The 13,426-nt window shown below is 43.1% G+C and overlaps 1 protein-coding gene across 1 annotated transcript in view; it reads right to left on the minus strand.

Annotated features, from left to right (window-relative positions):
* Positions 1-13,426, minus strand: part of AR (androgen receptor) — a 242,067-nt gene that overhangs the window by 17,829 nt on the left and 210,812 nt on the right. The window contains exon 4 of the mRNA XM_049871628.1: positions 1,801-2,088. Within this exon, the coding sequence (XP_049727585.1) occupies positions 1,801-2,088 (288 nt within the window). The remainder of the gene's footprint in view (positions 1-1,800; positions 2,089-13,426) is intronic.

Raw genomic sequence — 13,426 nt, forward strand, 5'->3', positions numbered from 1 at the left:
CATAGACTGCAGGGTAGAGTTAAATGAGGAGGGATTTGGAGTCAAGAGGGCACCTGGATTCAAGTTCTTGCCCTGCTACCTTCTGGCTGTATGACTATAAGCCAATCACACAACTTCTCAGAGCTTCAGTGTCTTCATCTGTAAAATAAGGAAAAGAATCCCTACTTCACAGGATTCTTATGCAGATCAAATCAGGATATACATATGGAACTGCTCTGTTCACTACACATTTCCATAAGAATGGCAGTTATTATTAGAAGGCAGGTTAATCTTTGACTCCACGGTAGGAAGTGCTCTTGTTGATGTTTCAAAAGAATCTTTGAATCATGGAATTTCAGGATTAAGAGAACCCTTAAAGATCATGTATGTCACTGGTTTTCAAACTGCGTTCCTTGGAGACTTAAGATTCTGCCAGGGGGGCCTGGGACTTCCCTGGGGTAGTGAGGGGGAGACTGAGCTGGTGAGGCCCGGCCATACACTCTGGCTGTATATCCAACAGCAACACTTACTTATATCTGGATACAGTGCTTTTGAGGGGAAAAAAAAAAGAGTCCAGCTGTTAAAGGAAAGTTCACTGGATAGAGCATCTCTGAGGCTTCTTCAAGCATTAGTATTTTAATAACCAGAGTTGTTAAAAGAACTGATGGCCTAGGGAGAAAGCGAATTCACCATCACTGGAGGTATCCCTGATGGCGTAGTGGTTAAGTGCTACGGCTGCTAACCAAAGGGCTGGCAGTTCGGATCCACCAGGCGCTCCTTGGAAACTCTACGGGGCAGTTCTACTCTGTCCTATAGGGTCACTATGAGTCGGAATTGACTCGACGGCACTGGGTTTTTTTTTTTTTTTTTTTTTGGTTTGGAGGTATCCAAGCAGAAGTTAGATAAACACTTGGAAATTTCTTCACTAAAGAAGCCTTTGTGGCACAATGGTTAAGTGCTGGATTGCTAACTGAAAGGTCCGTGGTTTGACCCCATCAGCTGTTCCACCTGAGAAAAGACCTGGTGATCTATTCCTGTAAAGATAATAGCCTAGGAAATCCTATGGGGCAGTTCTATTCTTTCCTATCAGGACAACACGAGTGGGAAATGATTTGGCGGCATACAACAACAACAATTTCTTCGCTATTACCTAACCCTTCCTCTCACTGACTACTAAAGTATTTTAAAGAGTTTTTTTAAGGGTTTACTTGAAGGAAAATTTGAAAACCATCAATTCACTCCAAACCACTCGTCACACATTATACAGATGGAGAAACTGAGACCCATAATGGGAAGGGATCTGCTCGGGGATCACATAATGAGTTACCAGCAGAGCTAAGACAAGAATCCAAGAGTTCCGACTCCCAACTTTCTACCACATCTTATTATAAAAGTTCCCATGGTATAGATCCTGAAGGTAACACTGAAGATAGAATGATAGTTGGGCTCAAGGCTCTCTTTGAGGTGAGCCTGTATGTGAACATGTAGAAGAACATACTTAGACATACGTGGGTATGTCTATGTCTATGCAATTACGGGAAAAATTGCCGACCTCGTCTGTGGGTTGAACTTGGGCACATGACAGCTATGTGCACATGTGAGGCAGATGGGACACTATAATGCTGGCCTTCCTCTTGCTTTCTGAGTCCAAGTTTCCTTATTTATAAATTAGGGATGATACTAATCCCTCCCCTTTATGGTTATAGTGAGGATTACGTGAGTTAATGGGTAGAAAAATACGGGGCATTGTGCCTGGCCTGTAGCAGCATTCCCTAAATATGGTCTTCCTTACACCATGTGCCAATTTTTCCCTTTCCTTACCGGGCAAAGCCTTGGCCCATTTGACCACATGTACAAGCTGTCTCTCGCCTAATTCATTGAGGCTAGAGAGCAAGGCTGCAAAGGAGTCGGGCTGGTTGTTGTCATGTCCAGCACACACCACGCCTGGCTCAATGGCTTCCAGGACATTCAGAAAGATGGGCTGACACTCATAGCCTTCGATGTGTGACACTGTCAGCTTCTGAGTTGGCTCCTCAGTGGGGCTCGTTGCACTGGAAACCTCCCCTTCCTCCTGCAGCTTCAGGTTACCAAGTTTCTTCAGCTTTCGAGCTATTAGGGAGAAAGGAACACTTGGATTTATTATCAGAGACCAAAGACACATAGTATAGCTACCCTGTTATAAAAATTTCCTGAACTAATAAGAGGATGTTCAATCTCTCTGCACACAGACTAACTTCCTTAAGGACAGATGCTCAGTTTAAACATTAATTGAATGAATGATTCATTTTCTTGAGTACCTGCTAAATCCATACTTTCATTTCTTGCCTTTTTCTCTGATTCCTATACCATCCCAGCCTAGTATACCCTTGGATTGTGCTTTGGCTGCAGCCCTCAGTATTCATACCTGGGACCTTCAAATAATGCAGTCATGATTCATTCATTCAACAGACATCCACTGTTAGGACTTTACTATGGATGACAGAAAGAACATAGGCCTTGCACCAGCGTGACAAAGAAAAAGTAAATACCCACAAACAATTCTCTAAGATGTCAGACTATGCTACAATGGAGGTATTAACAAAAGAAAACAGAAGAAAGCATTAATTCTTTCTGCATAGGTGGGGTCAAGAAATGCTTTACATAGGAAGTGGCATGTGACCTAGACCTTAAAGAATGATGAGGATTTCACCAGGCAGAAAGTAGTGGAAAGGGTATAAACAAAGGCACTGAGGGGTGTTTGAGGGAACAGCTAGAAACCAGTATGGCTGGTGTGTATACTGGATGTGTTGAGGGAGTGACTACTTATGAGATTGAAAATAAAGCTGGTGCCTCATTGTAAACAGACATGTATATCATATTAAGAAGTTTGGGCTTTATCTTATAGGCAATAGGTAAATACAGAATGTTTTAAATCAAGGGAATGATGTACTTGTGTGTACGTCAAATGAATTGCTAGGGAAAGAGGCTAGAAAGCCATGCCTGCTGAATAAGAACTAGATTTGTTCTTTGGGTCCCTAGGGGTACCAGAAGATACAATGACTTGAATTTTAGTTCCCTTTCTCTCTATCTATCTATATAGATAGAGATGTAGATATATAGATACATACACATGCATACTTTCTTTTAGTTAAAACTATCTAAAGAGGGAAAAGTTGCTAGGTATCCACGTCACTGGAGATGACCAAGTAGAGACTAGGTGCACAATGGTTAAAAATTCAAGTAGCAGATGGGAATGAGGTTAAACAAAATGGCCTTGAAGGTCCCTTTACCTCCTCACACTACCAGATTCTATCAGCCAAATCTGGGTTCAATGAAAAGGAATTTTCTGGTATTGCATCTCCCAATAAAACATTACTGTCAAACATTATAGCCATAGTTAAACATGCACTGTAACACAGATATTGATTTTCTGCATTAGCAAAGTAGAGAGAGGAAGGTGAAAGGCTAAAATTCCCAATAATATCAAAGAAATGACAGAATATTTTTGCCTCTGCAATCTTTCTGTAAAATGGGAACTACAGCAAAAGCCAGTTATTAGAAAGGATAGAAATAACATTATTTAAAGCAACAAAAATAATCCGAAGCTAAAACCTTAAAAACCATCCTCCTCTTATTATCTCTTTCTCTCTCTCTCTCACACACATACATACACACACAAAACCGCACAATTTAGAAGTCCTTGGGCATCCAGATGTTTACTTTGTGCTATTTTCCCTAGCGTTTATATCAACAGAAATACAAATAATTGAAGAGGTCAAGCATAGGCAGTTGCATTGGTGCAGACAATAAACCACCTTAACTGTAACTGCTTTAAAATGATAATAATAAATAAATAAAGGTATAAGACAAGGAGAGAAGCTGATTGCTCAATTTAAATGGATAAATATAACAAAACCTGCTGCGTGTCTGTTTCTGGCTCCTGCAGAAAATAATACTTATTTGGAAGTGACTTTAAGCTTTAATTTGAAAAATAAGTCCTACAATGCAAATCCCAGTCATAGTGCAACTCAGCAAACAATGCAAGAATGGATCACATGTTTGGATCAACAACTATGATAGAGAAAGGGAAAATGGTGGAGGTAGGAGTGCAAGGGGAGCACAAGAAGAACTTACATGGGAAAATAACAACCTTGATTGCAAGATGACCTTGTCCAACAATCATTTCTGTTGGGCTTGGGCACAGCCAGTAATAAGGAGATATGAACACCCACTTCCAACTCCCACCTCCCACAAAGGGCACAAGCTGGACGGTATGGTCTGGGCCAAGTCAATTTTCTCCAAGAACTAGAGCTCTGACCTCACAATGTCTTGTCATCCAGGGAACCCACTGATAACATAGATTCTTGTAGGCAGCTCCACAGACTGACAGTGCCTACGGGATCTGCTCCTTTGGTGCAGTTCTTATAGGCAGACTTTTCCTCCCCCATCACTGGCACTCTCTAGACCTTGAGCTCATGAGTTGCCAAACATATGTGGTCCCCCTTGTACCCTGGGAGAGGACTGAGATGTAATCAGCCCTGTGCTTGAGGTAAGCAAGAGAAATATGGGTAACTACAATTTTTTCAGGGCCATGTATATGCCTCACTTCACAAGCATATTACATCATTTAATTCCACAATTATCTTAGGTGGTTAGGGATATTTTTATCCTTGTTTTGCAAATGAGTATACTGAGGTAGCACAGATATCAAGAAAGAGAACCCAATAATCTGAGCCCAGGTCTGCTGCCTACAAGGCCCATGTTCTTCCTACTACATTATGCTGCCTCCCCAAGGAGTCTGAAGCCCAGAAACCTACTTCTAGACTAAAAGCAAAGTTAAGCAGTAGGGCCAGGATTTTATTCTCCCTGCTTCCCATCTTTACTCTTGATCCCAAACTTTAGTAACTAGTATCAAATCCATAAGGGAAGAGGCAGGAAGCTACGGGTCCAGCCATTTGCCCAAACTAGAAACAGATTTGGGGCACTATAGTGGTTTAAAGATTCACAGCATGACGAAAGAGAAGGGGTCCTTAGAAACCGTCTCATCCAGGGGTCACAGCTTCAAATACCTTCAGAGTCTACATAGGTAACACTGGGTACATGTGTGTAGAATAGTAGGAACTCTGGTGAACCGAAAGTGCATGCCTTACCACTTTCTTGTCCTTGCCACACACACGTATGCATACATGCACACACACACACACACACACACACACACCCCTCTGGAAGGCATTCATATAATAATTTAGATTTCCTGAAACCCATCTGTATTTTAAAGTTGCATTTAGTCCTTAGTCACCATTTTGGGACTTCTGAATTTAGTCCAAGCTTTCAAGTAAGAGATAGGGAGCCTGAGGCTTGAGAGGGTAAGGTCACCTAGCAAATTAGCGGCAGAGCTAGACCTAGAGCCAGGGTTTCTTAGTCCTAATCCAGAATTTCCTATGCCACATTAGCTCTTTTTGACTAACTCATTCTTACTCTGTCTCAGTATCTGCATCTCTGAGCCCTTTTTAGATCTGCACTGGCCAATACGGTAGCTGCACATAGTTATTTAAATTTTAGAAAATTAAAAATATAGTTCCTCAGTCTCCCTATCAACATTTCAAGTGCTCAGTTGCTGCATGTGGCTAGTGGCTATTATACTGGACTACGCAGATACAGAACATCTCCATCATTGCAGAGAGTTCTATTGAATAGAGTTATGAACCTAAACTGTTCTCTGGAGCAGCCGTCCCATTTGCCATACCCCACTCATGTTATTGATGAAGAAGACAGAATAATCCAAATGAAGTCTATTACAGATGAACGCATAGATTTTTTCAAAAGATGGAAGGATGCACCCAGCAATTGGTGCTGGTGCAGTCAGTGAGGTCACCTGGACTCTACCGCCACTGACTCAGATCTCAGTGGGGCGATGACTCATGGACCTAAGCAAACTCATTACAAGAAAGATCAATATGTGCAGAGACTATGAGGAGAATCCATCAAGAGAAAATAATTCCCTTCTCTGTGCAGTGCCTACGTGAATGTGGCTGGCATTTTCACATTCTCCTCCTCTAGAGCTATATAGCATCTGCTTGAGGAGCAGGCAGCCACATTCCCACTTGCCTCCAGGACCTGGATAATGCGCTGTCCTTGTGACCACAGTGGCCCAAGCTGCACCAGGTGTTCTGGCCTCTCTGCCTGAAGAGGGTGACTGTACTGAGCGTAATTGAAATAAGATTCAGTTCATTCTGCCGGGGGATCCTCTGTTCTCTCTCAGCGACAGAGGCCAGTATGTTGCTAGACGACTAGGAATGCTGGACAATAAGGCTTGCTAGCCTCGGCTGTTACTCACTGCCCAAGGCCTTGTTTTCTTCCATGAAGGCCATCCCACCCCCTCCGATACCCCGCACCTGAGCCCAGGAGTCAGATTCAACTCTTCCACGTGAGGTACAGGCCTGCCAGCCACTATGTGAAGGCAGAGACCCAGTGGCGCACTTAAATGGTGAAGCCCAGAGAAAGGGGGGCATTAAAGGCGGATAGTTCTAATGGTGTGTGGGTTGTTCTGCATCTTTTTCCTGTCTTGCAGCCTTGGGTGAGAACAGTGACATGAGAGGGTCATTGACAAGGTACTTCCTTGTCCCTATCCACTTTTTAGGTGATTAGATTCTTAAAGAAGGGGTTTGGATTAGAGCACCTGAGTGGACATAATGCCTGGATCTTGCTGCCTGGGCCCTATAGGGAACTCAGGTTTCAGTCCTGTGGCATTAGACCCCTGTTGGGCCTGTCTCCATAACACTTGAGATTTTTCAAATCAGGTTCCATGGTGCATCCATAAGGAGTGGCAGATGTGATTAATCTGTAATTTTTCTAACCTCGGTGACCTTTAGGTACTGTTCCAGGATCATTCCTTGCCCCCCATACCACCCCAAATTTTGGGCTTTCTCACCCAAGAGCAGGGGAAAGGCGAGATGAGGTGAGTTTCCATGGTCTTAGAAAGTTTGAATCCCTCTGCCTAAGATCAAGGATGTTTCTCTTCCTCCTATCTCACAATAGATTTTTGAACATAAAGCAATCAACTTTTGTGGCAGACAAACTTCTAAGATGGCCCCCAAGATTCCCAGTCCCTGGTATACACACCCCTTCCAGTTATTCAGCCACTGATCTAGGTACTGCCGTAAAGGGATTGTGCAGATATAATTAAAGTCCCAATGCAGTTGATCTCAAGAGAGATTATCCTAAGTGGATTTGACCTAATCAGGTGTGCCTACCCTTAAAAGGGACTGGGCTTTTCCTGGCAAGGGAGATTCAAAATGTGAGAGGAATTCAACATAAGAAAGGTTTTGTTTCTGGATTTGAAGATGGAAGGGGGACATGTGGCAAGGAATGAGGGTAGGCTCTAGGAGCTGAGAGAGGCCCCTGGTTGACAGCCTGAAAGGATATGAGAACCTTAGTCCTGCAACTACAAGGAATTGAATCCTAGCACAATAACATGAGCTTGAAAGAGGACTCTGAGCTCGAGATTAGAATGTAGCCTGGCCAACACCTTCATTTCATTCTTTGGATACCCTGAGATAAGAATCTAGCCTGCCATGCCCAGACTTGTGACCTACAGAACTGTGACCTAACAAATGGGTGTTGTTTTAAATCGCTAAATTTGTGGTAATTTGCTATGCAACATAGAAACCTAACACCTTCCTTACAGAAGTATGGTGAAGGGGAGAAAACAGGCTTTGGAGTCAGACAATCCTGGGTTCAAATCCCAGTTCTGTCAATTGCCAGCTTAATAACTTTGAGCTTTTTGCTTACGCTCTCTGAGATTCAGTTTCCTCAGTTGTAAAATGAGGTTCTGCCACCTCTTGGGACATTTATGAGGACTAAATTGGAGAGGCTGCCTGGCATATAGTAAGCCTTACAAAATGGTTTCTTCACCTCCCATTCTTCGCTAAAGAGTAGACTTAACTCTGCAGGTGACTTAACTCAGGCATATGTAAGGGAGAAAAGCAGGATTGGCAGAGGACCAGACATAGCAGGAATGGGAAGGATAACATCTTATGAAATGACAAACAATAAGCAAATTTCTTCAGCACATGACTGCCTATAAAACTGAATTCAGATCTTAAGTGTAATTCTAAATGCTAAGCAAGCATAAAGATATGTTTGGTGCAGAAGTGCAAATTCTTTGTGAAACCAGACTAGGTTTATGTGCTTATGTGAATGTATGTGAGTGTGTGTGTGTGCGTGCAAGCATTTATGCATTAAAATGCTTAAATCAAGGTGTCACAAACTCAAATACCTTCGCTAGTCAGGCAGGTTTGTAAATGAATAAAACAGCCTGGTGAACATAAATAGGGAGGGCTGGGGACAGTAGCCCTGCCTAGGGGCATTCTATGCCAATTTTCTAAGTGAACACTGCTCTGGAGGAACAGAATTCTGCAGCTGAATTTTGGCTTGGAAAAAGTCAGTTTGTGGGTTCTGGTTTAAATCATCCAGCCATCTTTCCATCCATTAGGATTAGAATAGGAAATTTCATTGTGTGATTTTAAGATTAGAAGGTCAGAGGAATACTGGATTAGAAATCAAGGGGAGCTCACTGTGTGATCTTAGGAACATTCCTTCCCCTTCTCTTTCTTAGTTTTCTTACATATATAACCTGTTGCTGTTGAGTTGATTCTGACTCATAGTGACACTATAGGACAGAGTAGAACTGTCCCAATGGGATTTCCAAGAAGCGGCTGGTAGATTTGCACTGCCAACCTTTCAGTTAGCAGCCAGGCTCTTAACCACTGTGCTATGAGGGCTCCTATGGATGTATCTAGGGTAGTATTTAAGAACACAGATTCTGGCTCCAGCCTGTCTCAGTTGGAACCCTGACTCTATTGTTTGCTAGCTGTGTGATTTTGGGCCATACTTAGCTTCTCCGTACTCCAGTTTTCCTCATCTGTAAAATGGGGGCAATATCAGTACCTAATTCATAAGGCTGTTACGAGGAATACAGGCACTGTGGTGGTGTCTTAGAGGGCGGATTCTACCTGAATTTGAGGAGAGAGAATGCAATAATGACACTGACATTCTAAAAAGCTATTCAAAATAAAGGGTTAATTATTACTGATGGTGGCATTCATAGTCCTGTGGGATGTATGATCTTGAACAAATTCCTTGATTTCTCCTATACTTCGGTTTTGTCATGTGAATAATGGTGACAATCTGACTTGACTGCTGTATGGGACTATTGTCAGTAGGAAACTGAATGATCCCAGTGAAAGTGCTCTGGATTCTGTAAAAGCGTATACCAGTGGGCAGGCTGTGACTTTTTCCAAGAAAAGTCTTTAGCTAGAAATCTGAAAAGCTGCCTAGGATGGTACACTATGTGGAGTATGGCCTTCCATCTTGGATGACTGGTCTCAAGCCAAAGGTTGAGGGCCAGACTGACAAGTTTTCAGAAACCTAAGACAATAATAGAGAGTTGTTGTGTTTTTCCCTAAGGGAATAAAGTCCTTAGCACAGGGTAAGTTCTGTGGGTCAATAAATGATGGCTCTTACTATTGCTAGTTATAAGCCTGATGTTGTTCTACTTCATTTCCTTTATCCCAAGCTGGTGAACTTCTTTGTGAAAATGATAACTGATAAAACATATGGAGTATGTAAAAGGACTGAAATCTAATAGTAGAGAGAACCAGACTTGGAGAGGTCCCCAAACATCAATCTAATATAGTAGAGCCTCAAGGGTCCTACAAGTTTCTTCAAGGGCCCCTGTGATGAGGCAAAGTGGACCTGAGCGTGTGGCTCCAACCACCCCACCTCCTTTCAAACCAGAGCAGCAGGACTTTATTCTGTAACTACATTTGGGACTCTGTGCCAGATTTTGTTTGAAGAAAAGAGTGCACTGCAAAAAAAAAAAAAAAGTCTGAAAGCCCGTATCTTGTCATTCTCTTCCCCTACCCTTCAAACCAGTCCCTATTTTAAAAAGGAGTAGACCACTGAAGGCCAAAGATAAGTCTTGCCCAAGGTCACATGGCTAGTTAGTAGTAGAGCAGGAACTAGAAACAGGTATCCTGACTTCTAGGGCAGTTGTTGTAGCTTCGGTCAAGTCGCCCCTGACTCATGGTGACTCCATGCACAATGAAACGAAATGCTGCCCTATCCTGCACCATCCCCATGATTGGTTGTGGATCAGACCACTGTGATCCATAGAATTTTCACTGGCTAATTTTTGGAAGTAGTTCACCAGGCCTTTCTTCCTAGTCTTAGTCTAGAAGCTCTGCTGAAACTTGTTCAGCATCATAGGAACTTACAAACCTCCACCGACAGATGACAGGTGGCTGTGCATAAGGTGCATTGGTTGGGATTTGAACCCAGGTCTCCCCATGGAGAGAATTCTACCACTGAACAAACACTGCCAGTACTGGGTAGTACTCTTCATTTCATCAGACTGAGTAGCATAATAGTGGAGGGAAGGGTAAGTGGTAGGAATTGGAGATGTGTGCAGAAAAGCTAGGACAGGGACAAGAGGCAAAGAACTGTGACAGTACTTGGCAGACATGTAGTGAGAAATTAGTACGGGGCACAACCAAGTGGGATTAATAATCACAGACCAAATCTCCTCTGGCAAGAAGGCCCCTGGTCCCCACCCCCCATCTTTCTAGTCTTTCTAGTCCAATCCTGGGTCAGATGAATAGCCAGGGGAAAGAATGTAACATTTTATCTTTCACGGTTTATGCTGGATTATTTAGTCTAATGCATAATGCATTTTAGTTCGTGGAGGAGTAAATGTAATTAATAATAGAATGATATGCAATGCTGCACATCCTTGTCAAAGCACGTGATCTGGCAAAAACTATTTCCAAGTCTCGTCTATCTGACTACCGAGCCAGAAGAAAGGGGCTCACTGTCCACATGCCATCCTGAAGGAGGGGTGCAAGGTCATTATAAAAAACCTGCTCATGTGAAATTGCAGAGCCTGGAAATGCTTTCGAATACCAGGCTTTTCCACTGGAAAAAGTAACTACATGAGTTTAGAGCATACATGCTTTTACAATTACATTTAACTGACATTAAAAACAAATGTGAAACAGTCCAAGCCGAACAGGTCAGCGTGACCTGGAAAGCAAACTAGGGGAAAAAAAAGAAAAAGAAAAAAAAAAAAAAAGGCCTAATGTTAAAAGCATTAATTCTGTCAGCCTGCTGTAAATAAGAAAATACCATTGATGTATTCATGGCTTTATTAAAAGAAAATTTACTTAAAGAAATATGCAACATTCAAACAAATAGAAAGCAGTTAAAAAATAAACCACATTAGCATTTCAGTCCACATTAGGGAAATTCTTGCTGGCCTAGAGATTAAAATTCTGCCCTGAGGAGGGGAGAATTCTCCTCCTGAAGTCCTCCTTTGGCTTTTCTCCAGAATGCTGTTGAGACAGGGGAAGAAGAAAGAAAGAAGAGAGTGTGTGTGTGTGCGCGCGCGCGCGCGCGCGAGTGCGCGTTCTGGAGGAGGAAGAGGGTGGAAAAGGCAGGCACCAGGCAAGAAAGGGAGAGTGCTTCTGATTCTCAAATTTGTCTGTTCCGGGCCTCGCAGACTCTGCCAGAAGGAAACTGGTTTCAGTATGGAGGCTCTGGGGCAGAGCAGAGCATAGCAAAATATTACAAACTAAGTGCCTCCCCTCTTACATCAGTGCAACATTTGAGGCTGGCTTGGGAGAAGAACAAGGTCTCACATATGAGGGAGAGGCAAGGAAGGATACGATGTGAGCGAGCAGTGGGAGAGTGTGGGGGCGCTAAGGCTAAGAAGTGAAGTCTGATCCACTTTCCTTCATCATCCTAACTTTAATAGGGTGAGAAATAGGCACTGAATCTCAGATTTTTCCTTTCTCCTTCATTATGAAAAGTTCAGGTGCCTGTGGGCTCCCTTGACTTTGGGAATAGGGAGAAGAAGTGAAGTCTGATCCACTTTCCTTCATCATCCTAACTTTAATAGGGTGCGAAATAGGCACTGAATCTCAGATTTTTCCTTTCTCCTTCATTATGAAAGGTTCAGGTGCCTGTGGGCTCCCTTGACTTTGGGAATAGGGAGAAGAGAACCCTCTAATTTTAGTCTCCTGGTCTGTTTGAAGAGAGGGGCTGGCTGACTTATTGGGAAGCTCTTCCAAGAGAAGGAATCTGGTCTTTGTTTGCTGAACTTTTGTGGATCAGTTACTACCTTTAGCTGAGTGATTGGGCCTGAGGATAAGCGCTGGGTCCTTGGCAGAGATCCAGAAGAATGGAGATAAGGGGAACTTCATGAATTGCCTAATGACCAATGGAAAATGGTCACAGATGCCTCAGAGAGGCACAGTGCCTTCTTGCCCAAGGTAACCCCAGCAGGGGCTCCTCCCTGGTACTTTCAGTCCCATAGTCAAAGCTTCTTCCCGGCAGCACACCACGGAACGAGACAGAGCCACAGCTTCACTGCATTTGGCTGAGTCAGTTCCTGGCTGCCATCAAATATGATCAAGAACAATCAAAAGTACTGCCTCACCAACCCACATTACAGGAAATAATGATACTCATGGCTACATGAATGCTAACTGCTACTACTTTTAGAGCTAGTCCTCACAACAGCCCTGTGAGGTAGGATAACACCATCAGTTCCATTGGGGGTAGTTCTCAACCAAGAAAATAACCCCTAGCACCAACTCCAGAGTCTGTGGTGAGGAGCAAAGACTTCAGACTCCAGTTGTTTCCAAGCTATCCACTAAAGCCCTCTAGATCGCTCACTCTGAGTAAGGTAGATCAGCCTTTCTTCAGTGTCTGGTCCTTTTGAGATGCTTGCAATTGCCAATCTGGAATTTTTCTAATATGAAAGACAGACACTGTTGAGCGTAGCAGTTTAAACATGGACTTGCATACAGCAGGATGCACAGTCCTATCCCTGAGTCAGGCCCTAACATAGGCAGCAGAATGAAAGTCAGGGAGAAGGGATGTCTGGCATTTTGGACTGGGGGTTTTCTTTTTCCCTTTTCCTACCTACTTGTAAGATAGAGGTGAGATGGGAGAGGGGACAGTTGTTTACCTGGAAGTTTTTTCTTCTCTTTTCTAACTTTATTGACAAATATACTAAGGGGCTTATATGTGTGTGTGTTTATGCCTCTCTATACACAACAGGTAGGAATAGGGTGGGGGGAGGATGTGGGGGAAGAGAAGGGAATTGGAATTAAACGGTCTCATTACAGCCAGTCGGAGACCAACAGAGACTCTCTATTTGGTCTTCTGAATTTCTTGCAGCAGCCAAACAATCCCATAATACTACAAGCATTATTACTCAGCCTGGAGATTGAAATGCTTAGAAATTAATGTCTGTGTGCCTAACAGCTCACTAATCAAAGCGTCCATGCCTCATTTTCCTCCCCAGTCTCTTTCAGTTTCATGTGGCCAGAATGACACATCGCTGCACAGGCCTGGGCTGGTGACCTTTCTTTCATCTTGTTCAAGATCCAGAGTTTCTTCTCAG

This window comes from Elephas maximus, chromosome X (assembly GCF_024166365.1).
Source record: "Elephas maximus indicus isolate mEleMax1 chromosome X, mEleMax1 primary haplotype, whole genome shotgun sequence".
In the NCBI taxonomy this organism is placed as follows: domain Eukaryota; kingdom Metazoa; phylum Chordata; class Mammalia; order Proboscidea; family Elephantidae; genus Elephas; species Elephas maximus.